This window comes from Heterodontus francisci, chromosome 7, assembly GCF_036365525.1.
Source record: "Heterodontus francisci isolate sHetFra1 chromosome 7, sHetFra1.hap1, whole genome shotgun sequence".
NCBI lineage: Eukaryota > Metazoa > Chordata > Chondrichthyes > Heterodontiformes > Heterodontidae > Heterodontus > Heterodontus francisci.
Window position 1 is genome coordinate 71536387 of NC_090377.1, and position 27262 is coordinate 71563648.

Genomic DNA, 27262 nt, shown 5'->3' on the forward strand with positions numbered 1-27262 from the left:
CATTGGGTCGTTTGATCGCTTCAGGGATGCTTTGAGGACATCTCTAAAGCATTTCCACTGTCCTGTTGGGAGTCTTCTGCCGTGACCAAGTTCTGAGTCAAACAGCTGCTTCGGGAGTCTGGTGTCAGGCATGCAAACGACATGTCCTACCCAGCGGAGCTGTTTTTGGATGATTAGCACCCTGATGCTGGGCAGGTTGGATTGAGAGAGGATGCTGCTGTTGGACCACCTTTCTTGCCCCTGGATTTGGAGAATCTTGCAAAGGCACCTCTGCTGGTTCTTCACCATTGCTTTGAGGTGCCTGTTTGCCTGTTGTAGATTGTCCAAGTTTCCAAAGCATATAGGAGGACAGGGATCACTGCTGCCCAGCAAACCATGATCTTAGTCTCAGGTTTGAGATCCTGATTCTCAAATAGTCTCTTCTTCAGTCAGCCAAAGGCTCTGACACATTGGAGGTGATGATAAACCTCGCTGTTCATGTCTGCCTTTGCCAAGAGGAAAATGGTCCACATATTCCAGGATCTTGCCATTGATCTTGATTGATGGGAGGGGGAGGGGGTGCAGGGTATGGTGGGGAGGAGATGTTGTGCTGTGGGAGCTGTTTGGAAGAAGACCTTTATTTACTGATTGTTTGGTGAAAGACCCATTCTCTCATATGTTTTGGAGAAGGAATCGACAATGACCTGGAGCTTAGTTTCGGAGTGAGCACACATGCAAGTGTCACCTACATACTGATGCCAGACAACTGAGGTTGGAGTGATTTTTAGCTTTGGATTGATGGCAGCTTGGGTTAAACATTCTCCCGTTTTTTTTATACAGATTGTCTGCATGCCTGTGGGTAGTTTTCTGGAGGTGAGGTGTAGCATTGCAGTGAGGAAAATGGACAAGAGTTGGTGCAATGACACACCCTTGCTTGACCCTGCTCTTGACTGAGATAGGGTCTGGTGATTCCATTGGTGTGGATCATGGTATGCATGTCATTGTGGAGTAGACGGAGGATGGTGACAAACTTCTGAGGGCAGTCAAATTTAAGCAGGATGCTCCATAAGGCTTTGCGGTTGGCAGAGTCAAAGACTTTTGTGAGGTCAAATTTTTCTTGGTTTTGCTGCGCAGTGAAGATCATGTCTGTGGTTCTTCTTGGGTGCAAACCACACTGCGACTCCGGAAGGAGCTTTTCAGCCACTGGGAGAAGACGTTTGAGGATCCTTGTAATGATCTTCCCTATGGCAGACGGCAGGGAGATTGCTCTGTAGCTGCCACAATTGATTGTTTCTGTCTACTCTAGAGTAGACAGAATCCCTGCCAAAAGCCTGAAACATGGCGGAGATGGACTCCTGGCACGACTGCACAACCTCATATCCCTCATCTGGGATGAGGAGTGCTCACCGGGGGACTTCAAGGACGCTGTGATCATGACTGTATTCGAGAAGGGAGACAAGACCGATTCGGCATATAAATATAAAAAGGTGGTAAAAAGAGGAGTGGAGCCATTTGGGGACCAAAAGGGGATTTCCGCATGGAGGCAGGTGGCATGGCTGAGGTACTAAATCAGTACTTTGTATCTGTCTTTACCAAGAAAGAAAGTGCTGCCAGAGTCATAATGAAGGAGGAGGTAGTTGAAACACTGGATGGGATAAAACTTGATAAAGAGGAGGTATTATAAAGGCTGGCTGTACCTAAAGTTGGTAAGTCACCAGGACCAGATGGGATGCATCCGAGGAGATTGAGGAAAGTAAGGGTGGAAATTGCAATAAAATAAAAGCAAAATACTGCGGATGCTGGAAATCTGAAACAAAAACAAGAAATGCTGGAGTCACTCAGCAGGTCTGGCAGCATCTGTGGAAAGAGAAGCAGAGTTAACGTTTCGGGTCAGTGACCCTTCTTCGGAACTCAAGACAGATACAAAGTACTGATTTAGTACCTCAGCCATGTTCTGAAGAAGGGTCACTGACCCGAAACGTTAACTCTGCTTCTCTTTCCACAGATGCTGCCAGACCTGCTGAGTGACTCCAGCATTTCTTGTTTTTGTTGTTGTGGGTGGAAATTGCAATCCTTCTTGGATACGGGGGGGAGGGGTGCCAGATGACTGGAGAATTGCAAATGTTACACCCTTGTTCCAAAAAGCGTGTAGGGATGACCCCAGCACCATAGGCCAGTCAGTTTAACTTTGGTGGTGGGAAAGCCTTTAGAAACAATAATCTGGGACAAAATTAAGTCATTTGGATTAAGGAACACCAGCACGGATTTGTTAAGGGCAAATCTGTTCAACTAGCGTTGAGTTTTTTGATGAAGTAACAGAGGGTTGATAAAGGTATGTATGTGGACTTCCAAAAGGCGTTTGATAAAGTGTTGCATAACCAGCTTATCAGCAAAGTTAAAGCCGATGGAATAAAAGGGGCAGTGGCAGCATGGATACGAAGTTGGCTGAGTGGCAGACAACCGTAATGGTGAATGCTCCTTTTTCGGGCTGAGGGGAGGTATATAGTGTAGTTCCGTAGGGGTCAGTTTTAGGACCACTGCTTTTCTTGATCTATATTAATAACTTAGACTTGGATGTGCAGGGCACAATTTCAAAATTTGCAGATGACACAAAACCTGGAAGTATTGTGAACTTTGAGGCCTCCCAACAGCCAGCGGGAGGTAGAGGAGCAGATGTGTAGACAGATTTTGGAAAGATGTAAAGGTAACAGGGTTGTAGTGGTGGGTGATTTTAACTTTCCCTATATTGACTGGGACTCACAGTGCTAGGGGCTTCAATGGGGCAGAATTTGTGAGGAGCATCCAAGAGGGCTTCTTGAAACAATATGTAGATAGTCCAACTAGGGATGGGGCCTTACTGGAACTGGTATTGGGAAATGAGCCCGGCCAGGTGGTCTAAGTTTCAGTAGGGGAGCATTTCGGGAACAGCGACCATAATTCCATAAGTTTTAAGGTACTTGTGGATAAGGATAAGAGTAGTCCTCGGGTGAAGGTTCTAAATTGGGGGAAGGCTAATTATAACAATATTAGGCAGGAACTGAAGAATTTAGATTGGGGGCGACTGTTTGAGGGTAAATCAACATCTGACATGTGGGAGTCTTTCAAACGTCAGTTGATTAGTATCCAGGACCAGCATGTTCCTGTGAGGATGAAGGATAAGTTTGGCAAGTTTCTGGAACGCGGGATATTGTGAGCCTAGTCAAAAAGAAAAAGGAAGCATTTGTAAGGGCTGGAAGGCTGGGAACAGACAAAGCCCTTGAGGAATATAAAGACAGTAGGAAGGAACTTAAGCAAAGAGTTAGGAGGGCTAAAAGGGGTCATGAAAAGTCATTGGCAAACAGGATTAAGGAAAATACCAAGGCTTTTTATACGTAAATGAAGAGCAAGAGGGTAACCAGGGAAAGGGTTGGCCCACTCAAGGACAGAGGAGGGAATCTGTGTGTGGAGCCAGAGGAAATGGGCGAGGTATTACTGAGTACTTTGCATCAGTATTCACCAAAGAGAAGGACTTGGTGGATGATGAGTCCAGGGAAGGGAGTGTAGATAGTCTCAGTCATCTCATTATCAAAAAGGAGGAGGTGTTGGGCGTCTTTTAAAGCATTAAGGTAGATAAGTCCCCAGGGCCTGATGGGATCTACCCCAGAATACTGAGGGAGGCAAGGGAAGAAATTACTGGGGCCTTGACAAAAATCTTTGTATCCTCATTGGCTACAGGTGAAGTCCCAGAGGACTGGAGAATAGCCAATGTTGTTCCTTTGTTTAAGAAGGGTAGCAAGGATAATCCAGGAAATTATAGGCCGGTGAGCCTTACGTCAGTGGTAGGGAAATTATTAGAGAGGATTCTTTGGGACAGGATTTACTCCCATTTGGAAACAAACAAACTTATTAGTGAGAGGCAGCATGGTTTTGTGAAGGGGAGGTCGTGTCTCACTAACTTGATTGAGTTTTTTGAGGAAGTGACGAAGATGATTGATGAAGGAAGGGCAGTGGATGTTGTCTATATGGACTTCAATAAAGCCTTTGACAAGGTCCCTCATGGCAGACTGGTACAAAAGATGAAGTCACACGGGATCAGAGGTGAGCTGGCAAGTTGGATACAGAACTGGCTCTGTCATGGAAGACAGAGGGTAGCAGTGGAAGGGTGCTTTTCTGAATGGAGGGCCGTGACTAGTGGTGTTCCACAGAGATCAGTGCTGGGACCTTTGCTGTTTGTAGTAGATACAAATGATTTGGAGGAAAATGGAGCTGGTCTGATTAGTAAGTTTGCGGATGACACAAAGGTTGGTGGAGTTGCGGATAGTGATGAGGATTGTCAGAGGATACAGCAGGATATAGATCGGTTGGAGACTTGGGCGGAGAAATGGCAGATGGAGTTTAATCCGGACAAATGTGAGGTAATGCATTTTGGAAGGTCTAATGCAGGTGGGAAGTATACAGTAAATGTCAGAACCCTTAGGAGTATTGACAGGCAGAGAGATCTGGGCGTACAGGTCCACAGGTCTCTGAAAGTGGCAACGCAGGTGGATAAGGTAGTCAAGAAGACATATGGTATGCTTGCCTTCATCGGTCGGGGCATAGAGTATAAAAATTGGCAAGTCATGCTGCAGCTGTACAGAACTTTAGTTAGGCCACACTTGGAATATTGCGTGCAATTCTGGTCACCACACTACCAGAAGGACGTGGAGGCTTTGGAGAGGGTACCGAAGAGGTTTACCAGGATGTTGCCTGGTCTGGAGGGCATTAGCTATGAGGAGAGGTTGGATGAACTCGGATTGTTTTCACTGGAACGAGGAAGGTGGAGGGGCGACGTGATAGAGGTTTACAAAGTTATGAGTGGCATGGACAGAGTGGATAGTCAGAAGCTTTTTCCCAGAGTGGAAGAGTCAGTTACTAGGGGACATCGGTTTCAGGTGCGAGGGGCAAAGTTTGGAGGGGATGTGCGAGGCAAGTTCTTTACACAGAGATTGGTGAGTGCCTGGAACTTGCTGCCGGGGGAGGTGGTGGAAGCAGGTACGATAGCGACGTTTAAGAGGCATCTTGACAAATACATGAATAGGATGGGAATGGAGGGATACGGTCCCCGGAAGTGCAGAAGATTTTAGTTTAGGCAGGCATCAAGATCGGCGCAGGCTTGGAGGGGTGAATGACCTGTTCCTGTGCTGTACTGTTCTTTGTTCTTTGAAAGTGATAGACTTCAAGAGGACATGGACAAGCTGGTGGAATGGGCAGACAAGTGGCAGATGAAATTTAATGTGGAGAAGTGTGAAGTGATACATATTGGGAGGTAGAAAGAGGGGAGTCAATACAAAATTATATAATTCTAAAGGGGTTGCAGGAGCAGAGGGATTTGGGTGTATATGTGTACAAGTCATTGAAGGTAATGGCAGGTTGAGAAAGCACGCAATAAGGCATGCGGGTTCCTGGGCTTTTGAGGCATAGGGTACAAAGGCAAGGAGGAGGGTCTGGTGATCTTTATAAAACACTGATTCTGGACACTGCACTTGAGGAAGGATATGAAGGCTTTAGAGAGGGTGCAGAAAAGATTTACGAGAATGGTTCCGGGCATGAGGGACTTCAGTTACATGGATCGAGTGGAGAAGCTGGGGTTACCCTCCTTTAGAGAAGGGAAGGATGAGAGGAGATTTGATAGAGGTGCTGAAAGTCATGAGGGGTCTAAACAGAGTAGATAGGGGGAAACTGTTACCATTTTTTTTATCGCATTTGTGGGATGTGGGCATCGCTGGCTGGGCCAGTATTTATAGTCCATCCCTAATTGCCCTTGAGAAGGTGGTGGTGAGCTGCCTTCTTGAACCGCTGCTGTCTTTGGGGTGTAGGTACACCCACAGCGCTGTTAGGAAGGAGGTTCCAGGATTTTGACCCAGCGACAGTGAAGGAACAGCGATATTGTTCCAAATCAGAATGCTGTGTGGCTTGGAGGGGAACTTGCAGGTGGTGTTCCCATGTCCGTGTCCTCCTTCCATTGGTGGATGGGTCAGGAACCAGAGGATACCGATTTTTCTTTTAAGGTAAATGGCAAAAGAACCAAAGGCGACATGAAGAAAAACTTTTTTACACAGCGAATTGGTTAGGATGTGGAATGCACTGCTTGAGAGTGTGGTGGGGACAGATTCAATGTGACTTTCAAAAGGGAATTGAATAATTGAAAAAACAATGCAGGGCTACAGGGAAAGGGCAGAGGAGTTGGAGTAGCTGAGTGCTCTTGCAAAGAGCTGGCATGTACACCATGGGCTGTATGGCCTCTTGTGCTGTAACCATTCTGTGATTGAGTAAAAGTCATTTATGTAACTGAGAAGTAGTAATGGTACTAACACTGAGCTTTGGGATGCCTCACTTTGTACTACCTTACCACTCCCCTCACCCCCACACCTTTTGTCCTAACTTATAACAAGCATGCTTTGTTTTTTATCCTTCATCCATGTTCTTATCCATTCCCACGGATTACCTTCAATCTCCACAGCTTTGTGTTTGACCAATAGCCTTTCATGAGAATCTTCTGCAAATGCCTGTCCGATGTCTAGGTACACTATGTTGTAGAGCTTTTCTCCATAGTCCACTTTGCAAGTTTCAGAAGTGTCAGTCATGACTCAGTGGTAGCACTGTAGCCTTTGAATCATAAGGTTGAGTATTCAAATCCCACACTAGGAGGTGCTGCCTTTCGGCTGTAATGTTAAACCAAGGTCCTGCTTGCCTCTGAGATGGACGTAAAATATCCTATGGAACTATTTAAAGAACAAGGGAGTTCTCCCTCTTTTCCTGGCTCAACCAACGTTGTCTAGTTATTACCTCATTGCTCTTTTTGGGACCTTGCTGTATGCAAATTGGCTGCTGCATTTCCCTCCATTGCAACAATAATTACAAAAAGTATTTCATTGGGTGCAAAGTGCTTTGGAACATTCTGAGGTTGTGAATGGCACTATATTGAGGCAGGTTTTTTTCTTTCAAAGAAGCTGAGGTTGGACACAGAACTTTCCCATCTAAATCCACAATGGCTGCTGCTTACCAGAATATTATGTGAGTAGACCATTCAACAACAACAACAATAATTTGCATTTATATTGTGCCTCTAAGCTAGTAAAACATCCCAAGGCATTTCATCGTCACGTAATCAGACAAAAAAAATTGATAGCAAGCCAAAGGATGAAACATTAGGACAGGTGACTAAATACTTCGTCAAAGAGGTAGTTTTTTAGAAACATCTTGGAGCAGAGAGAGATGGCGATGTTGATGGAGGGATTTCCAGAGGTTGGGGCTTAGACAGCTGAAGGCACAGCCACCAATGGTGAGGTGAAGGAAGTGGCGGATGCAAAGATGCCAGAGTTAGCTACAAAGCAGAGTTCTCAGAGAGTTATAAGGCTTGAGGAGATGACTGAAATAGGCAAAAGCAAGGCCATAACGGGATTTGGACTCCAGGATTAAAATTTTAAAATTGAGGTGTTGTTGGGCTGGGAGGGATTTTAGGTCAGTGAACACAGAGGCAGAGAGATTTGGTGCAGGTCAAGATGCAGACAACGGAATTTTGGATGAGCTTAAATTTATTGCTGGTGGAAGAAGAGATGCTGATCAGGAGAGTGTTGGAATAGTTGAGTCTGGAAATGACAAAAACAGGGATGAGTTGGAAGTAAACTGTCTTTGTTTTGGTACCGGAAGCTCATCTCGGGGTCAACTAGGACGGCAGGTTCTGAACGTTTGGTTCAGCCTGAGTTAGTTGCCAGGGAGGGGGCGGAAATCAGTGACTAGTGAACAGTTTATGGCAGGGACGGACAACAATGGTTTCAATCATCCCAATGTTTTATTGGAAGAAACCTGTTTGCAGCCTCAGACATGGTTGATTACACCATCCTCCTCAAACACCTGTCCTCTTTCGTTAAGTTGGAGGGGGTCATCTATTAGCATAGATAGAGGATTGGTTAATAGACAGGAAGCATAGTAGGGCAAAGTGGAGCATTTTCAAGTTGACAGACTATAACTAGTGGAGTGCTGCAAGGATTGCTGCTGGAGCCTCGACAATTTATAATCTATATTAATGACTTAGACGAAGAGACAGAGTAATGTATCTAAGTTTGCTGACAATTCACAGCTAGGTGGGAATGTAATATCCCAAATAGGTGGGAATGTAAGCTGTGAGGAGATCACAGGCTGCAGAGAGATATAGGCAGGTCAAGTGGGCAACAAGATGGCAGATGGAGTATAATGTGGGGATGTGTGAGGTTATTTATTTTGGTAGTAAAGTATTGACATTGATCACAAGTCATGGGAGTCAGTTGCCAGTGATCGCCAGAGCTGGCAGGCAGCCATAAAGGCGGGGCTAAAGAGTGGCGAGTCGAAGAGACTTAGCTGTTGGCAGGAAAAAAGACAGAAGCGCAAGGGGAGAGCCAACTGTGTAACAGCTCCGACAACCAATTTTATCTGCAGCGCCTGTGGAAGAGTCTGTCACTCTAGAATTGGCCTTTATAGCTACTCCAGGCGCTGCTTCACAAACCACTGATCACCTCCAGGCGCTTACCCATTGTCTCTCGAGACAAGGAGGCCGAAGAAGTAGTAGTAAGGTATATGAAAAGGAAACAATTAGCAGGGACGAATGTGGGTAAATTGCAGGCGGAGACAGGAGAGTTTGTGGTGGAGAATGAGGAAATGGCAGAGAGATTAAACAATTACTTTCTTCACGGAAGACACAGAAAATCTCCCAGAAATACTAGGGAACTAAGGGACTTGTAAAAATAAGGAACTGAAAGTAATTTTTCGAATATTACCTCTTTATTGATAATGAATTGGATTGAAAGTTGATAAATCCCTTGGACCAGATGAGCTACATCCCAGAGTATTGAAGGAGGTGGCTATAGAGATAGTAGATGGTGGTTATCTTTCATAATTCTATACATTCTGGAAGGGTTCCTGCAGACTGGAAAATAGCAAATGTGACCTCACTATTTAAGAAGGGAGTGAGAGAGAAAACGGATAACTACAGATCTGTCAGTTTGACATCAGTAGGGAAAATGTTGGAATCTAATATAAAGGATGAGATAACTGGACACTTGAAAAATATTTTGATTGGGCAGAGTCAACATGGATTTGTGAAAGGGAAATCATATTTGACAAACCTGTTGGAGTTTTTTGAGGATGTTACTTGTAGCATACATAAAGGAGAACCAGTGGATGTGGTGTATTTGGATTTTCAGAAGGTTTTGATAAGGTCTCACACAGGAGGTTAGTAAACAAAATTAGAGCACATGCGATTGGGGGTAATATACTGCAATAGATTGAGAAATGTTTAACAAAGAAAGCAGAGAGTAGGAATAAATGGGTCATTCTCAGGATGGCAGGCTGTTACTAGTGGGGTACAGCAAGGATCAGTGCTTGGGCCACAGCTGTTTACAATCTATATAAATGACTTGGATATGGGGACCAATTGTAATATTTCCAAATTTGCGGGTGGCACAAAACAAGGAGGGAATGTAAGTTGTAGAGGAGGATGCAAGGAGGCTTCAAGGGGATTTGGACAGGCTAAGTGAAGGGGCAAGAACATGGTAGATGGAATATAATGTGAATAAGTGTGAAGTGACCCACTTTGGTAGAAAAAACAGAAAGGCAGAGTATTTCTTAAATGGTGAGAGGTTGGGAAGTGTTGATGTCCAAAGAGACCTGGGAGTCCTTGTTCATGAATCAGTAAAAGGTAGTATGCAGGTGCAGCAAGCAATTAAGAAGGCAATTGGAGTGTTGGCCTTCATTGCAAGGATATTTAAGTACCGGAGTAAAGATGTATTGCTTCAGTTGTATAAAACATTAGTAAGACCGCACTTGGGGTATTGTGTACAGCTTTGGTCTCCTTATCTAAGGAAGGATATACTTGCCATAGAGGGAGTGCAACGGAGGTTCACCAGCCTAATCCCTGGGATGGCGGGATTGTCTTATGAGGAGAGATTACAGAAACTGAGACTGTATTCTCTAGAGTTTTGAAGAATGAGAGGTGATCTCATTGAAACTTAGAAAATTCTTACACGCCGTTGACAGGGTGGATGTGGATAGGACGTTTCCTCTGGTTGGTGAGTCTAGAACAAGGAGACACAATCTCAGAATAAGGGACAGACCATTTAAGACTGAAATGAGGAAGAATTTCTTCATTCAGAGGTTGGTGAATCTGTGGAATTCTCTACCCAGAGGGCTATGGACGCTCAATCGTTGAGCATGTTCAATTGAATACTAACATCATTAAGGGATATGGGGATAGTGGGGAAAAGTGGCGTAGAGGTAGATGTTCAGCCATGATCTGTTTGAATGGTGGAGCAGGCTCGATGGGCCGAATGGCATACACCTGTTCCTATTTTCTATAATCCTATAATAGAAAAGCAGAATATTTTTAAAAGGCATGAAACTTTTAAATGTTGATGCTCAGAGAGTTACCATTGACCAGAAACTGAACTGGAGTAGCCATATAAATAAAAGCAAAATACTGTGGATGCTGGAAATCTGAAATAAAAACAAGAAATGCTGGAACCACTCAGCAGGTCTGGCAGCATCTGTGGAAAGAGAAGCCTAGTTAACGTTTCGGGTCAGTGACCCTTCATCGGAACTGACAAATATTAGAAAAGTCACAGGTTATAAGCAAGTGAGGTGGGGGTGGGGCAAGAGATAACAAAGGAGGTCTAGATTGGACCAGGCCACATAGCTGACCAAAAGGTCACGGAGCAAAGGCAAACAATATGTTAATGGTGTGTTGAAAGACAAAGCATTAGTACAGATTAGCTGTTAATACACTGAATATTGAACAGCAGCAAGTGCAAACCTGAAAAAAAACAGTGGGTAAGCAAACTGAACAAACTAAGATGAAATGAACTAAATGCAAAAAAAAAAGATTGTAAAAAATGTAAAAAAGAATGTAAAAAAAAAAAGGAAGAAAAAAATAACTAAAAATGAAAGTAAAATGGGGGGCTGTCATGCTCTGAAATTATTGAACTCAATGTTCAGTCCAGCAGGCTGCAGTGTGCCTAATCGGTAAATGAGATGCTGTTCCTCGAGCTTGCGTTGATGTTCACTGGAACACTGCAGCAATCCCAGGACAGAGATGTGAGCATGAGAGCAGTGGGGAGTGTTGAAATGGCAAGCAACCGGAAGCTCAGGGTCGTGCTTGCGGACTGAGCGGAGATGTTCCGCAAAACGGTCACCCAGTCTGCGCTTGGTCTCCCCAATGTAGAGGAGACCACACTGTGAGCAGCGAATACAGTATACTACATTGAAAGAAGTACAAGTAAATCGCTGCTTCACCTGAAAGGAGTGTTTGGGGTCCTGGGATAGTGAGGAGAGAGGAGGTAAATGGGCAGGTATTACACCTCCTGCGATTGCAGGGGAAGGTGCCATGGGAAGGGGACGAGGTGGTGGGGGTAATGGAGGAATGGACCAGGGTGTCGCGGAGGGAACGATCCCTTCGGAATGCTGACCGGGGAAGGGAGGGGAAGATGCGACTGGTAGTGGCGTCACCCTGGAGGTGGCGGAAATGGCGGAGGATGATCCTTTGGATATGGAGGCTGGTTGGGTGAAAAGTGAGGACAAGGAGAACCCTGTCACAGTTCTGGGAGGGAGGGGAAGGGGTGAGGGTAGAGGTGCGGGAAATGGGCCGGACACGGTTGAGGGCCCTGTCAACCACAGTGGGGGGAAATCCTCGGTTGAGGAAAAAGGAGGTCATATCAGAAGCACCGTCATGGAAGGTAGCATCATCAGAGCAGATGCGTCGGAGACGGAGAAACTGGGAGAATGGAATGGAGTCCTTACAGGAGGTAGGGTGTGAAGAAGTGTAGTCGAGGTAGCTGTGGGAGTCAGTGGGCTTATAATGGATATTAGTTGACAACCTATCCCCAGCGATGGAGACAGAGAAGTCGAGGAAGGGAAGGGAAGTGTCAGAGATGGACCATGTAAAGGTGAGAGAAATGTGGAAATTGGAAGCAAAGTTGATAAAGTTTTCCAGTTCGGGGCAGGAGCAGGAAACGGCACCGATACAGTCATTGATGTACCGGAAAAAGAGTTGGGGGAGGGGGCCTGAGTAGGACTGGAACAAAGAATGCTCGACATATCCCACAAAAAGACAGGCATAACTGGGACCCATGCGGGTACCCATAGCAACACCTTTTACTTGAAGGAAGTGCGTGGAGTTGAAGGAGAAGTTGTTCAATGTGAGAACAAGTTCAGCCAGGCGGAGAAAGGTGGTGGTGGATGGGGACTGGTTGGGCCTCTGTTCCAGGAAGAAGCGGAGAGCCCTCAAACCATCATGGTGGGGGATGGAGGTGTAGAGCGATTGGACATCCATAGTGAAGAGGAGGCGGTTAGAACCAGGAAAGTGGAAATTGTCAAAATGACGTAGGGCATCAGAAGAGTCACGGATGTAGGTGGGAAGAGACATATAAATACCTTGGCTACAAGAACAGGTCAGAGGCTAAGAATCCTGCAGTGAGTAACTCACCTCCTGACTCCCCATTTACAAGGCACACGTCAGGAGTGTGATGGAATACTCTCCACTTGCCTGTATGGGTGAAACGGCAACAACACTCAAAAAGCTCGACACGATCCAGCACAAAGCAGAAGGCTTGATTGGCACCCCGTCCATAAACATTCACTCCTTCCACCACCGATGCATAGTGGCAGCAGTGTGTGCCATCTACAAGATGCACTGCAGCAACGCATCAAGGCTACTCAGGCAGCAACTTCCACACCCTCGACCTCTACCACCTAGAAGAACAAGGGCAGCAGATGTGTGGGAACACCACCAGCTGCAAGTTCCCCTCCAAGTCACACACCATCCTGACTTGGAACTATATCGCCGTTCCTTCACAGTCACTGGGTTAAAATCCTGGAACTCCCTTCCTAATAACACTGGGTGTACCTACCCCACATGGACTGCAGCGGTTCAAGAAGGCAGGTCACCACCACCGTCTCATGGGCAATTAGGGATGGGCAATAAATGCTGGCATGGCCAGCAACGCCCACAGTCCATGAAAGGAATGAAAAAAACGGGGTCTTGGGTGTACTTGTACGAGAAATACAAAGTTAGCATGTAGGTACAGCAAACAATTAGGAAGGCAAACGGCATGTTAACCTTTATTGCAAGAGGACTGGAGTACAAGAATAAAGAAGTCTTGCTACAATTGTACAGGGCTTTGGTGAACCCACACCTGGAATACTGCGTGCAGCTTTGGTCTCCATATCTAAAGAAGGATATACTTGCATTAGAGGCAGTACAGCAAAGGTTCACTAGATTGGCCTGAGATGAGAGGGTTCTCCCTGAAATGATGAGAGGCTGAATAAATTGGGTCTATATGCTCTGGAGTTTAGAAGAATGGGAGGTGTTCTCATCGAAACATACAAGATTCTGAAGGGATTTGACAGAGTAGACACAGAGAGGCTGTTTCCCCTGGCTGGGGAATCTAGAACATGGGGGCACGGTCTTGGGAGATGATTGTTTCGGACTGAAATGAGGAGGAATTTCTTCACTCAAAGGGTTATGAATCTTTTGTAATTCTCTCCCCCAGAATGTTGTGGATGCTCCATCATTGAATATATTTAAGGCTGAGATAGACAGACAGATTTTTGGAGTCTCAAGGAATCAAGGGAAGCAGGCGGGAAAGTGGAGTTGAAACCGAAAATCAGCCATGACAGGCCGAATGGTCTACTCCTGTTCTTATTTCTTATGTAATCACCTGGTTCCATTCTTAGCTATCCAATCATAGCCACAGAGTAACCTGCAATGGCTTTTCTTCCCACTCCTACCTTTTGGAGTCCCTCAGGGATCCATCCATCCATCCCAGCCCATGTAATTTTGTGAACAAAACTAAATCACATGAAAGTATATAAAGGTATAAGTGGGAAATGTGAGACATTTTACAGACTGTGCAAGAATCTATCATCAAAAGCTCTTGTCATAGTCCACAATCTAAATCATTGCAAATCCAATTTTCTTGGTACTGGTTCTGCTGTTGCCTTGTACACCTCTGGACCCATCTTTTAAAGAAATTTAAAGCATTTAGATAGCACTTCTCACGACCACCAAACATTGCCAAGTGCTTTACAGTCAAGAAGTACTTTTGAAGTGTAGTAACTGTTATTACTGTTAACTTTTGGTTCCCTGCTGTCCCATTACCATCCTTTTTTTTGCTTTGCACCATTCTTTTTATCATTTAATCACTCTTGTCCCGCACCCATCACAGATCTTTGCTTTTTGTTCTTTCTCCCCCACACCCTTTCCCTGGCTCTGTACTGGCTTATGAATTGTTAAATCTCTAACTTCTTCCAGTTCTGATAATTAACTGTTTCTCTCTCCACAGATGCTGCCTGCCCTGCTGAGTGTTTCCAGCATTTTTTGTTTTTGTTGCTTGATACGTTATCTTAGAAATTTAAAAATCACTTGCTTCACGTTAACAGCTTTGATACATGTACAGGTATTTCTGTAAAGACTAAGACGTTTACAGAGCTAATGGAAACAAAGGAAGCTGCTTGGGTACTTTGGAGGATAGTTATTCTGGATTATGTGTCTGTTAAGATTAGGTGAAGTGGATGATGACTAATGGGTAATGTGGAAGAAATTATCCATCTGGTTTGCCTGAAACTAAGTTTCAAATTAAAAGGATTGTAATTTTTGGACAGCTTAAAATATTGATATTGACTTCAGTAATACATTAAATATTTCTTAAATCCCAAAATATTTGTTTTTATGTCACTTAACTGGATTTCTCTTATTTTTACAGATAATGAATATATCCTAAATGTAGTCCTCGTGAGATGTGTCTCTTGGAGTTATGCAGATGTGCATTTTCAATACACTTCAGAAACTTTTTAGTTATTTTTGTAATTTAAAAAACATCTGAAAATATGCTTTAAGTTTGGGAAAAGACATGCTCCCTTTAAAAATGCTTCGCTTGAAGCACATATGCTACCCTTCAGTGAGCTTCTACCGCTCATGGGTAATCGGTTGTGATTCCTTGCTAGATCAATTGAGCAGCTGCTCAAATGAGGACCAAATATTTGATCTTGTAGGGAAGAACAAAGCCAAGCTTTCGGTGAAGCATGTGGGGCATGCAATAAATCTACTCTGGCAATTTCAAAAAGAGAGACCACAGATGCTGAGGACTATAGATTGCATCAGAAAACATCCACAGTTTGTGGTTCTTCATGTGCTAGCTGAAAACAAGATTGACCTGATGGATGATGAAACATTGGTGGATATGTTATACAATGCACTGAGGTAACTACATGTTAAATTCTTGAAACAGGATATTGTGCAATCATTTTACACCTACTGTAGACCCTCGTAGCATATTAACGTATTCAGAAATAAAAATTTTTTACATAGAATTATGCAGCATATACAGCACAGGAAAAGGCCATTTGTCCCAACCTGTTCACGCCGACGTTTTCTGTTCACATGAACCGCCTCCCATTCTCCTTCAACTAATTATCAGCATAACCTTTTATTTTCTGCACCCTCATGTGCTTATCTAGCCACCCCTTAAATGCATCTTGTTTATTACCTCCTTGTCAATACAATATTGTACAAAATGTTGGGTGCCTCCTATGACTCTCTAGTTCCAAATAGCTCTGCTATGTTAAAAAGGGGTCTGCTGTATTTAACTACAAGTACATCAAGTAACTGCAGGCTGTTATTTTGAGTACGTATGAGAATGAATGCATGTAATGTAACCCATATCTGACACTTGGGGATATCCCCCTCCACCCCCCCCCCCCCATGATTTACAAGTTGTCTTGTTTGGTTTTTAGATCTGTGCATTTACAGTAGTGAAATATAAATCAGCATTGCACTTGATACCTACATTTATGCTCTAGAGATTTTTTTTTTTAAACTTATTTTACTAGGTCAGGCTTTTTCTTTCCTGGGTAAGATCAATTGAGATTAGAACTAATTAAAGGAGTTGATTGTCTTAACTTAGCATTGCTTGTGAATATTGTAATTCTACCACTAACACTCATTGGAACAAAAGTACATAATAAAAAGTGCAGCATTCTTACAGTTCTTCCATAGTTATCATTTGTAAGTGAGCGTATTGCAGCTGCACGCTGCCGATACTGCTTTCTGACCTTTTTTATGAAGTGACAAAAGCAGTCAGTTCACAATTCAGTCTTGCTTCAGCTGAAGCAGAGATGGGGTGGACCAATTTTGTCCAGGTGACTATTCCCTTATTCATTTAAGCATAAAATGTGAGAGTGCACAAAAATTGCATTAATATGCACCAGGTAGATACAGATGAATATCATCAGCCCATCATACATCCAGGAAGATCCAACAATTCTCCCTTCACTGCATCCAACTGTTTCTTAAATAATTCATGGGTTTTTGCTTCCCATACCCGGAAATCCGTTCTGTATGTTGAATGCTCCGGGGATGAATAACTCTAGGCATCATCCCAAGATTTGCCTATTTACTGGTTTGGACCTGTGTGCCTTTGTCCCATTGTCACAGTTGTGAAGTAGTGGCTATTCTGTTCCAACTACTATCTTCTATATTCCCATAAGGCTGAAAAGCCCACGTTTCTACACTGTTTCCTCACAACTCAGTCTGATGCTAGGGTTCACTCTCTAGGCTGTTTGATCTGCCTCTCAGGGAGTCAATGTCTCCTTGTTTCTCGGTTACGAGAACTGCACACACTACTCAAGATGTGGAATGACCAGATTTCCTCCTATTTTGGTGTTCTACTGTTATGACTGCATTCTATTTGCATTTTTAAATGCTGCTGCACAGTGATTGGACACGTTAAGTGTCTAAACTACTAAAACTCGGCAATCTTTTTCAAATTAATCCGTAACTATTTTGCCATCGTTCATTAAGGGCACAATTTAAAATATTGATCCATGATGTATTTTGAATTTCCAGGATGTTCAATTGGTTTATATTGGTCCAAGCTAAAATTTCAATATGAGTATTAAAATTACTTGTTGAAATATGATCACTGAATTAGAATTATGCTTTGAATATATTCACTGCTTTCTGGGATAAAGTTCCATCGCTTCTGTAAAAATACTATATCCTCAGTTGTATTGATATTGGAGTGGAGCATGTAAAATGCTTGGCTCCTGAATGGTTTTTATAATGTTTAATGAATGTCTCAAGGCCAGTGTGTTGTTCCCCCCCTAATAAGGAAAGAAACGCCAAACATGGAGAATGAATATGAACTCTTTTTATAAGACTATAGTAAAATGAGATGAAACTGGCCATGGGGGTGGTACATAATGCAAAAAAAAGTAGTGAGAAGTAAAAAAGAATGGAGATGTTCAAAAACAATTAAACTTGTTGGGCAGTTCGAGTTCATGGTTAAGTATAATAACTTGGAAGATAATCTGTGGTAAACAATGTTGGAGCACCATGTCTGATCCACAAGATAGAGAGGATGCAGAGCTTTAAGGAATAGAACATCCAGACGGATATCCAGAATCTGAATTTAAAAAAAAATAAAAACAGAAGTTGTAACCATCTCAATCTTGCTTCCAGTAGTCTTGATTTGTGATTCTAAACTGGTCTTGGCCCCATTTAGCATTGGTTCAGAAATCTTGTCCAGAGTATTTACAGGAATAAATAGAATGATTAATGGAACTGCCAATAGGAGAGGCTATTATGAAGCTTTGCTGTAGATGCTATTATGTAAAGTAGTTTTTCAGTCATCATTGGTAAAAACCCTTTGGAGATTTTTTGTGACAGACACATCTCTATCACTGCATCAGAATATATATATATGTTATAGCACAGCATTAAAAAATGCCGTGAACAACAGATGCCCCTCTACATTGCTTTCATTGATCTCACCAAAGCCTTTGACCTCGTCAGCAGACGTGGTCTCTTCAGACTACTAGAAAAGATCGGATGTCCACCAAAGCTACTAAGTATCATCACCTCATTCCATGACAATATGAAAGGCACAATTCAACATGGTGGCTCCTCATCAGAGCCCTTTCCTATCCTGAGTGGTGTGAAACAGGGCTGTGTTCTCGCACCCACACTTTTTGGGATTTTCTTCTCCCTGCTGCTTTCACATGCGTTCAAATCCTCTGAAGAAGGAATTTTCCTCCACACAAGATCAGGGGGCAGGTTGTTCAACCTTGCCCGTCTAAGAGCGAAGTCCAAAGTACGGAAAGTCCTCATCAGAGAACTCCTCTTTGCTGACGATGCTGCTTTAACATCTCACACTGAAGAATGCCTGCAGAGTCTCATCGACAGGTTTGCGTCTGCCTGCAATGAATTTGGCCTAACCATCAGCCTCAAGAAAACGAACATCATGGGGCAGGATGTCAGAAATGCTCCATCCATCAATATTGGCGACCACGCTCTGGAAGTGGTTCAAGAGTTCACCTACCTAGGCTCAACTATCACCAGTAACCTGTCTCTAGATGCAGAAATCAACAAGCGCATGGGTAAGGCTTCCACTGCTATGTTCAGACTGGCCAAGAGAGTGTGGGAAAATGGCGCACTGACACGGAACACAAAAGTCCGAGTGTATCAGGCCTGTGTCCTCAGTACCTTGCTCTACGGCAGCGAGGCCTGGACAACGTATGCCAGCCAAGAGCGACGTCTCAATTCATTCCATCTTCGCTGCCTTCGGAGAATACTTGGCATCAGGTGGCAGGACTATATCTCCAACACAGAAGTCCTTGAAGCGGCCAACATCCCCAGCTTATACACACTACTGAGTCAGCGGCGCTTGAGATGGCTTGGCCATGTGAGCCGCATGGAAGATGGCAGGATCCCCAAAGACACATTGTACAGCGAGCTCGCCACTGGTATCAGACCCACCGGCCGTCCATGTCTCCGTTATAAAGACGTCTGCAAACGCGACATGAAATCGTGTGACATTGATCACAAGTCGTGGGAGTCAGTTGCCAGCATTCGCCAGAGCTGGCGGGCAGCCATAAAGACAGGGCTAAATTGTGGCGAGTCGAAGAGACTTAGTAGTTGGCAGGAAAAAAGACAGAGGCGCAAGGGGAGAGCCAACTGTGCAACAGCCCCAACAAACAAATTTCTCTGCAGCACCTGTGGAAGAGCCTGTCACTCCAGAATTGGCCTTTATAGCCACTCCAGGCGCTGCTTCACAAACCACTGACCACCTCCAGGCGCGTATCCATTGTCTCTCGAGATAAGGAGGCCCAAAAGAAAGAAAAGTAAAAGTTGTAAAACAGTCTACAGAGAGAATACCCCACATGTGCACATGAATACCTATCTGTAAGCTTGTATAAATAGGAGTACTTTTTCTTCCAATTGTAAAACCAAAAGGAACCATGACGGGGTTAGAAGGGTATATGGAGACTGAAGCCGGACAACAGAAGAGTGTATAATCCCAAACTTGATCTGTAGTGCCAGGAGGTCAGTGAGCAGCAACAGCATGGAGTGTCTTTTCAAAACCTGCGTAAGATTGTGGTAAAAATCAGAAGCCCCGCTCTAACCCTTGAACTATCTGTGAACCACATCAACCTTTTTTGAACTTATGAATGAAATTATATGTTTAAGAACATTAGCAGTTTCCAAAGCCAATGGCACATTCATCCACACAACATTTAATGGATAAATGTAGAAGTATAATCATTGCAGACATAGTTCGCAATTTTAGTGAGGGAGCCTAAATACATATAAATCTGAACCTATTCATGTTTTGTCAACATGGCTCCAAGCATAATGGTTCTTATTTAACAATATACTTCTGTATTTTACTCTAAGGTTGAATGTTGAACCCCATGATTCCTTGGTGCAACAATTTATGGTTGAGGCGTGGGGACGAATTGAAAGGTAAATACATAGCAGGTTTTATTTTCTTGAATTTTAATTTTAATAGTTCTTTCTTGCATTTAACCTTTTTAATGACCTGTATGTTTTGTTTTAAAAAGTTTGATTATAGCATTTCACTGAAAACCGTACAGTATTGACAGACCAAAACTACTGGGAAGTAATTGCACAAAAATGCACGTGTGCAACAAAATATTGACTTATTAAAGGATTAATACTTGATCTTGTACTTTCAATAAATATGACCAGTAATGGCAAGTATTCTGCAGTTTCTTATGTTTGATACAATGTTTCTTTTCAGATAATAGTTACGATATAAGGTACACCATGTGTAGAATAAATCTACAGTGGATACACCAATAAATCATCTGAATTATCTTAAAATTGCTAGATGGTATGCCTCTTCCTTCAACTGTTTCCCTGCCCATTGGAGGCATTCCTGGTCAATGTGAGGTATGGAAATTGTAATGCAATCCAAATGGAACTTTGGGGGTGATAATTGTGTGAGCAGGATGCTGGTAAACCTATAAAGGCCCAACCTACACTTTTTATTTATTCATGAGATGTGGGCATTGCTGACAAGGCCAGCATGACACATAATCTAGGCTGACACTATTGAAGTACTGAGGGAGTGCTGTTGCACTGTCAAATGTGCACTTTTTTCGAATGAATTGTTCAACTGAAGCTCTGTTGTAATATAAGAATATAAAGGGTTAATGCTGAAGACAGCAAGCAACCCTTCCCACTATAAGAATGATGATGTCATAGTCACATGAGAAGAAGAGAGAGCAGCACAAAGGATGCTAGCTTAGGAGGCTTGGTGAGAGTGCATTGTAAATATTAAACAGTTCTTAGTCTCGCACTCAGAATAAGGTCAACTTTCTCCAGAATGTCCTTATTACACTACTAAGTACAACAACACACAACCCCATCTGCCCTCAGAGAAGAGCAGGGAGGTCTACCTGGTATACTGGTATTTTTATCCCTCAACCAACATCACTGATACAGATATTTTGGTCATTATCTGATTTCTGTTTGTGGGACCTTGCTTTGTGCGAATTGGCTACCATATTGAAGTTATAGAGTTATTACAGCATAGAAGTAGGCCATTCAGCCCATTGAGTCCATGCCAGCTTTCTGTATAGCAATCCAGTCAGTCACATTCCCCCACTGTATCCCCGTAGCCTTGCAAATTTATTTCCCTCAAGTGCCCATCCAATTTCCTTTTGAAATCATTCATCATCTCAAGTTACACCACCCTCATAGGCAGCATGTATATTTCCCTTCATTTTAATAGTGCCCATACTTCAGAAGATTAGATTAGATTAGAGATACAGCACTGAAACAGGCCCTTCGGCCCACCGAGTCTGTGCCGAACATCAACCACCCATTTATACTAATCCTACGCTAATCCCATATTCCTACCAAACATCCCCCACCTGTCCCTATATTTCCCTACCACCTACCTATACTAGTGACAATTTATAATGGCCAATTTCCCTATCAACCTGCAAGTCTTTTTTTGGCTTGTGGGAGGAAACCGGAGCACCCGGAGAAAACCCACGCAGACACAGGGAGAACTTGCAAACTCCACACAGGCAGTACCCGGAATCGAACCCGGGTCCCTGGAGCTGTGAGGCTGCAGTGCTAACCACTGCGCCACTGTGCCGCCCAAAGAAGTACGTCATTGGCTGTAAAATGCTTTTGGACATCCTGAGACCGCAAATTCATTCTTTATGTAATGTTAACTGAAGACAATAAAAGAATTATAATAAATTAAAATGTAATTAAGAGACACAGTGAGCTGAATTTTATTGGCAGTGCCCTTTGAACTCGGCGGCGCATCCCCATTCGCCAGCCTCCGCTATATTAATCGCGGGGGCTCATTAGAATCACGGCGCAGAGCCGCCCTCCCCATATTACGTGAGGATTGGTGGGACATTCGGCGCAGTGAGAGAGTTTTTGACTGTTGTGCAGCAGGTGCTGGGCCCCTATTTTAAGCGACCCAGCACTTACTTCCTGACAGCTGTCAAAGAATACTTAACTGACTGCTGAAGAGTGGAGCTGCTGTCAACCTGGCAGCAAAGCAGAAAGTGCTGCAGAAATCCAGCAGGTCAGGCAGCATCTGTGGAGAGAGAAGCAGAGTTCACTTGTCCATGTTCACAGACCTGCTGTCCACAAATGCTGCCTGACCTGCTGAGTTACCTCAGCACTTTCCGCTTTGCTGCCAGATACTTACCCTGCTGTGTCCCAGTGTCCTATGAAGTTGCGATCCTCTTCTCCCACTCCAGTGTAACATTCCTTCTTGTACGCGTGCCGCACCTGGGTGAATAATCTTTAATTTTGCACATTCCAGGACGTGAGACTTAAATAGACCATAAAAGGTATTAGAGATTTACAGAGAACACGCTGACACAAATGGGAATGCACAGGTGTCACAGCAATGTAAATACGTCTTTCACTAAATGTTCCTCCCCAACATGTGTGTCCTTTTCTCTATGAAAGATGTGTGCCAGCATGTAGTGCCAATGTCACATCCCTTTGCATCATTGGCCCTTCAGAAGAGCCAACATATGCAGTAACATCATTGACATGACACCATTACTCATGAGCGTCTCCACAGACTCAGTGACATGGCCATTGGCTCAGTCAGCTGCTGCCTCTAATGGTTTACACAGGGATGCTGTAGATGTGGACTGGTGCACAGCAGGTGAGCAAGGGTGATGTGTGGCTTGCAGAGCTCATGTCAGTTCCTATGGAGCAGACAGCCTTTGTCTGATAAGCCACTTCCGTACATCCCTAGCTCACTGCTAGCCCTGCATGCAGAGCCTGGGTGCCATCTGCCTTACCATGCATCTTTCATATTGTAGGTCCTCAGCGACCTCATAGTCCGAGGAGGAATCCTGTTGACGTCTCTCCTCATAGTGCCAGGCCTGGCTCCTATTGGGTGCGTAGTTGTGCAGAGCAGCAAAGAAAGGAGCTGGCCTGTAGTACAGGGCCATACAGGCATTAGAGGTGCTCTTTCAGCATGCCGCTCTCCTGCTGAATAGTAGCTCAGTGGCTGGCGTTGTATCTCTCCTCTGCAGCAGTGGTGGAGTCTCGTACTGGTGTCGAGAGCCATGTCTGCAAAGGATAGCCCCTATCGCCAAGAAGCCACCCCTCCATCTGAGCCAGTTCAATGAACAGTCATGGCAGCCGGGACTGGCGCAAGACACAGGTGTCATGGCAGCTGTCTGAGAAGTGGTCACACATTCGCTGCAAGCATATGTGTTGTTCACATAGCAGCTTCACCTAGATTGAGAGGGCTCCTTTAATGTGCAGGTGGTAGCCTGGCAGTAGGCCTGATGGCCACGTGAGTGCAGTCTATGAACATTACAACCTATGGTTCTCTGGCAATGGTGCCAGAACCAATGGCCCTCTGGGCCTGGCTGTGAGAGTCCGTCCTGAAGCAGACATGCTCACTGGCCTTCCGATGCAGGGCATTGGTGACCTCCCTAATGCAGCAGTGCACTGCTGACTGTGTGACCCCACAAAGGTCTCTGGTGGGCCCCTAAAAGGCGTCAGGCTTGAGAACCGCTGCCACTATGAGGAACATGGGCGGCACAGTGGCGCAGTGGTTAGCACTGCAGCCTCACAGCTGCAGGGACCCGGGTTCGATTCCGGGTACTGCCTGTGTGGAGTTTGCAAGTTCTCCCTGTGTCTGCGTGGGTTTTCTCCGGGTGCTCCGGTTTCCTCCCACAAGCCAAAAGACTTGCAGGTTGATAGGTAAATTGGCCATTATAAATTGTCACTAGTATAGGTAGGTGGTAGGGAAATATAGGGACAGGTGGGGATGTTTGGTAGGAATATGGGATTAGTATAGGACAGAAAGGCCGAGAGGGGGGTTTTGACGACTGGGCAATTCTCAACCTCCATAAATTTGCCCAGGCATGCGCCATGGAGAGGTCACTCCATAGTTGCCTCACAGCGACTAAAACGACGCTGCTTCACAAACCACTGACCACCTCCAGGCGCGTATCCCTTGTCTCTCGAGATAAGGAGGCCCAAAAGAAAGAGAAAGAAAGTATAAATGGGTGGTTGATGTTCGGCACAGACTCGGTGGGCCGAAGGGCCTGTTTCAGTGCTGTATCTCTAATCTAATCTAATCTAAAAAACAAAGGCATGGGATGTCCATCGGAGTCCGTGGGGTGCAGGTCATCCTTGAGCAGGGCACAGAGACGTGTCACCACCTTCTCTCTATATGCGCAATCTCCTCTGACACTAGTGCTCTGACATCCGATGGCATGTCATGTGGGGGCTGTAGATGCACGGCAAACGTAATGGCAGGCTCCACTTGGCTGCTGCTCACGACCGGGGGCCTCTACGTGGATCGCACCTGCGTGTTGGTGTTGCCTCTGGTGCATACGGATCCTCGCGTGCAGAGGATCACACAATGTAGGATGAGCCATACCTATTTCCACGTGACAAATAGAGTTGAATCCTGCATGTATTCGAAGGTTCCTAACGGCATGGATTGGTGTTGATGGGTACCTCAGCTGTTTTCCTGGATCAACTGTATGACGTGCCATGGCATTGCCCATCTTGGCCAACACTCAGAGTGGCACAGCATGACCACATCAAGATCCTACCAGCTGAATCGATTGCCCCCACCATCCATATAACCTTAATGCTCCTGCCCTTTCTGGCATCCTCCCCACACACAGGGTGCCTAGTGTGCCATTGCCCCCTCACAAACCCAGAGTGTACACTGTTAAAGGAGGGATGGTACACGGTACCTCCCTTCATGCCAGCACAGCTTTCCCTCCAGTAATCCCAGACCCCCTCCCTTTCAGAATGCAGAATGCGACCCCTGTGTATCGCCCCCCCTCCCTCCTCCCTTTAGGAATGCAGTTAGATCCCTGCATAACCCCCCTCCTCCTCCCTTCCAGAATGCAGAGCTAGACCTCTGCATATCCCCCCTCCCTCCTCCCTTCCAGAATGCAGTTAGATCCCTGCATATCCCCCCTCCCTTCCAGAATGCAGAGTTAGACTCCTGTGTATCCCCCACTTCTGCCTCCCTTCAAGAATGCAGAGTTAGACCCCTGTGCATCCCCCTCTTCCTCCTCCCTTTCAGAATGCAGAGTTAGACCCCCTTCATATCACCCCTTCCTCCCTCCCTTTCAAAATGCAGAGTTAGACCCCTGCATATCCCCCCCTCCTCCCTTCCAGAATGCATAGACCCCTGTGTATCCCCCCTCCCCCCTTCCAGAATGCAGAGTTAGACCCCTGTGTACCCCCCCCCCTCCCTTTCACAATGCAGTTAGACCCCTGAGTATCCCCCCCTCCCTCCTCACTTCCATAATGCAGAGTTAGACCCCTGAATAACACACAACTTACCTTAGTTGGAGACAATTTCTGCCTCTGAAGACCCGCCGGCTTCTCAGATTGGCACGTAACGGCCACCCATTCAGTGAAAACTCCAGAAGTATCAGTGGAAAGGCAGCGGGCTCCTTACCATATGCTAATTGTGGTGCCACCGGCGAGGGGGTGGGGGGGCGCACCAAGGTCCCGCTGCCGCTGGTAATATGCGCCGGACCCTTCTCGACGTTGCGGGTCAAGGCTGGCCTCTCCCCCTAGCGTTTTACCGGCCCCCGCAATGCAACCCGCGGCATCGAGGGGCCGGTAAAATCCAGCCCAGTATGTGAATAGCTGAGGCGGCAGGAAGAGATAGTGGCACAGGATCCAGCAACCTTAGAAGGAAAAAAACAGCAAAAACCAGGTTAGAATGCGACTAGAACATTGAATGAAGTGGTAAGTGATAAGGAGCTCATGGTTGTACTTGTGGGAAAAAATGGAAATGTTTAGCCTATTATTTGGCACTTAATTTCCTTTCTTGATTTCCCTAATGTAGAGGCTACTACGGAGTGAGCAGCAGATACAGTATACTAGGTTGGAGGAAATGCACACAAATTGCTTCCAGACGATGAGGTGTTTGGCATCTTGAGTAGTGGTGTGGGAGGAGTTGCGTCAGCAGGTATTGCATCTACAGCACTTGCACAAGAAGGCAGTGAGAAAGGACAGAATATGTTGAGGTGGAAGGTGAGGACAAAGTGGGGGGATTGTGGAGCAAGACATAAGAGAGCACAGGAAAGTAGACAAACCTGGCTGGGGCTCCTGCCCACTGTGGTCAAGGGGGATTCTTTGCTCTGGGGAAAAGGACATTTCCAGAGCTTTTATCTGCAGGGTGGCATGAAGGAGCAGGTCTGATGGCAAACTTGGGATAGAGGAATTAAGTCCTTACAGCAAGTGGGGTGGGAAGAAGTATAAACCAGTTAGTTGTAGGACTCAGTGCACTTGCAATAGATGTTAGTGGAACATTCATCCCTGGGGATCTAGGAAGAGAATGGAACAGTCAGAGCTGGACCACAAAGTGGGAATTTGAAACAAAAATTCTCTAAATCAGGGTGAGAGCAAAAAACTGCACCAATATGATCATTGCTGTAATGAAAACAGTTTACTTAAGGATCTTAGAACTGGAAAAACAACATTCAACAGATCTTGCAAAATGGCAAGGTAGCTGGGATCCATGTGGGTTCCCATTGTGACATCTTTTAGCTGGAGAAAGTGGAGTTAAAGGAAAAGCTGAAAACAAGCTCAGCCAGAGAAAGGAGGGTGGGTGGTCTTTGGGGACTGGTTGGGCCATTGTTTTGGCCTTCCTAGTGAAACATGGTTCAACTTTCCATCTAAAATTTAATTATTTCCTTCCTTATTGATATATTAATCCATTTTTGAAGGATGTACAAATCCTCAGAGCAGTACTAAGCACTGACCTTGTGCTACTTTTACTCAAGCCCATGTTTTACTAAAATTAATGAAGGTAGGAATGTCAGTCTAGTTATCCATTCTAGAACAGTCCTATCTGTTGAAATTTGAAAGGATAGTCTAGAATATGTGTTTATAGTAGCATAAGTCATAAGTTCCAAACTATTGAGCATTAGATTAAACATTTTTGTGGATTGGAATAGGGGAGTAAAGTATCCAGTACTCTTAAAATTCTGACAGCTGGATAGTTCATTAAAACTCTCGGCTTAATATCCTGAATCTATACCCTAACTGATTTTCTGAAGATGCGTTCTTTGAAATTGAGATTTCAGTGGATTATATAGTAAAATGAACATGCTGGAAATATAAGCTCTGCACCCAAAGTTTTAACCTTTTTATTGGATTTCTGACAGAACTGCCATGAATTTCTAGCATTTTCTCCTTCAGGTTTCCATTTTTATAGATTTTTCTCTATTTTACTGGATTGAAAATTGATCTTTGGGTACTTGGCTCCAATTCAATTCATGTCATCAGTGATGGAATAGTCTGAACAAGGTAGCACCATCAATTTGACAGAGAAATCTATCACTAACTTTAAAGACTAAAACATTAGTATCCATTTAACTTCATTAACTTAAGCAACTGTTTGAAGATTTGATTTCCATTTCTGTTAAAGATTATTGTTTGACTATCAAAACA

At 44.6% G+C, this 27262-nt stretch overlaps 1 protein-coding gene across 7 annotated transcripts in view; it reads left to right on the forward strand.

Annotated features, from left to right (window-relative positions):
- fastkd1 (FAST kinase domains 1) overlaps positions 1-27262 on the forward strand; it is a 71000-nt gene that overhangs the window by 8245 nt on the left and 35493 nt on the right. For 3 of the 7 annotated variants that reach the window (XM_068035396.1, XM_068035394.1, XM_068035393.1), the window contains 2 exons: positions 14727-15223; positions 19697-19765. In XM_068035396.1, the coding sequence (XP_067891497.1) occupies positions 14874-15223; positions 19697-19765 (419 nt within the window). In that variant the 5' untranslated portion in view covers positions 14727-14873. Of the gene's footprint in view, positions 1-6944; positions 7012-14726; positions 15224-19696; positions 19766-19916; positions 20017-20067; positions 20216-25687; positions 25776-27262 lie in introns of those variants that run through there. The other 4 variants (XM_068035395.1, XM_068035399.1, XM_068035397.1 and 1 more) reach the window with 4 other exon arrangements.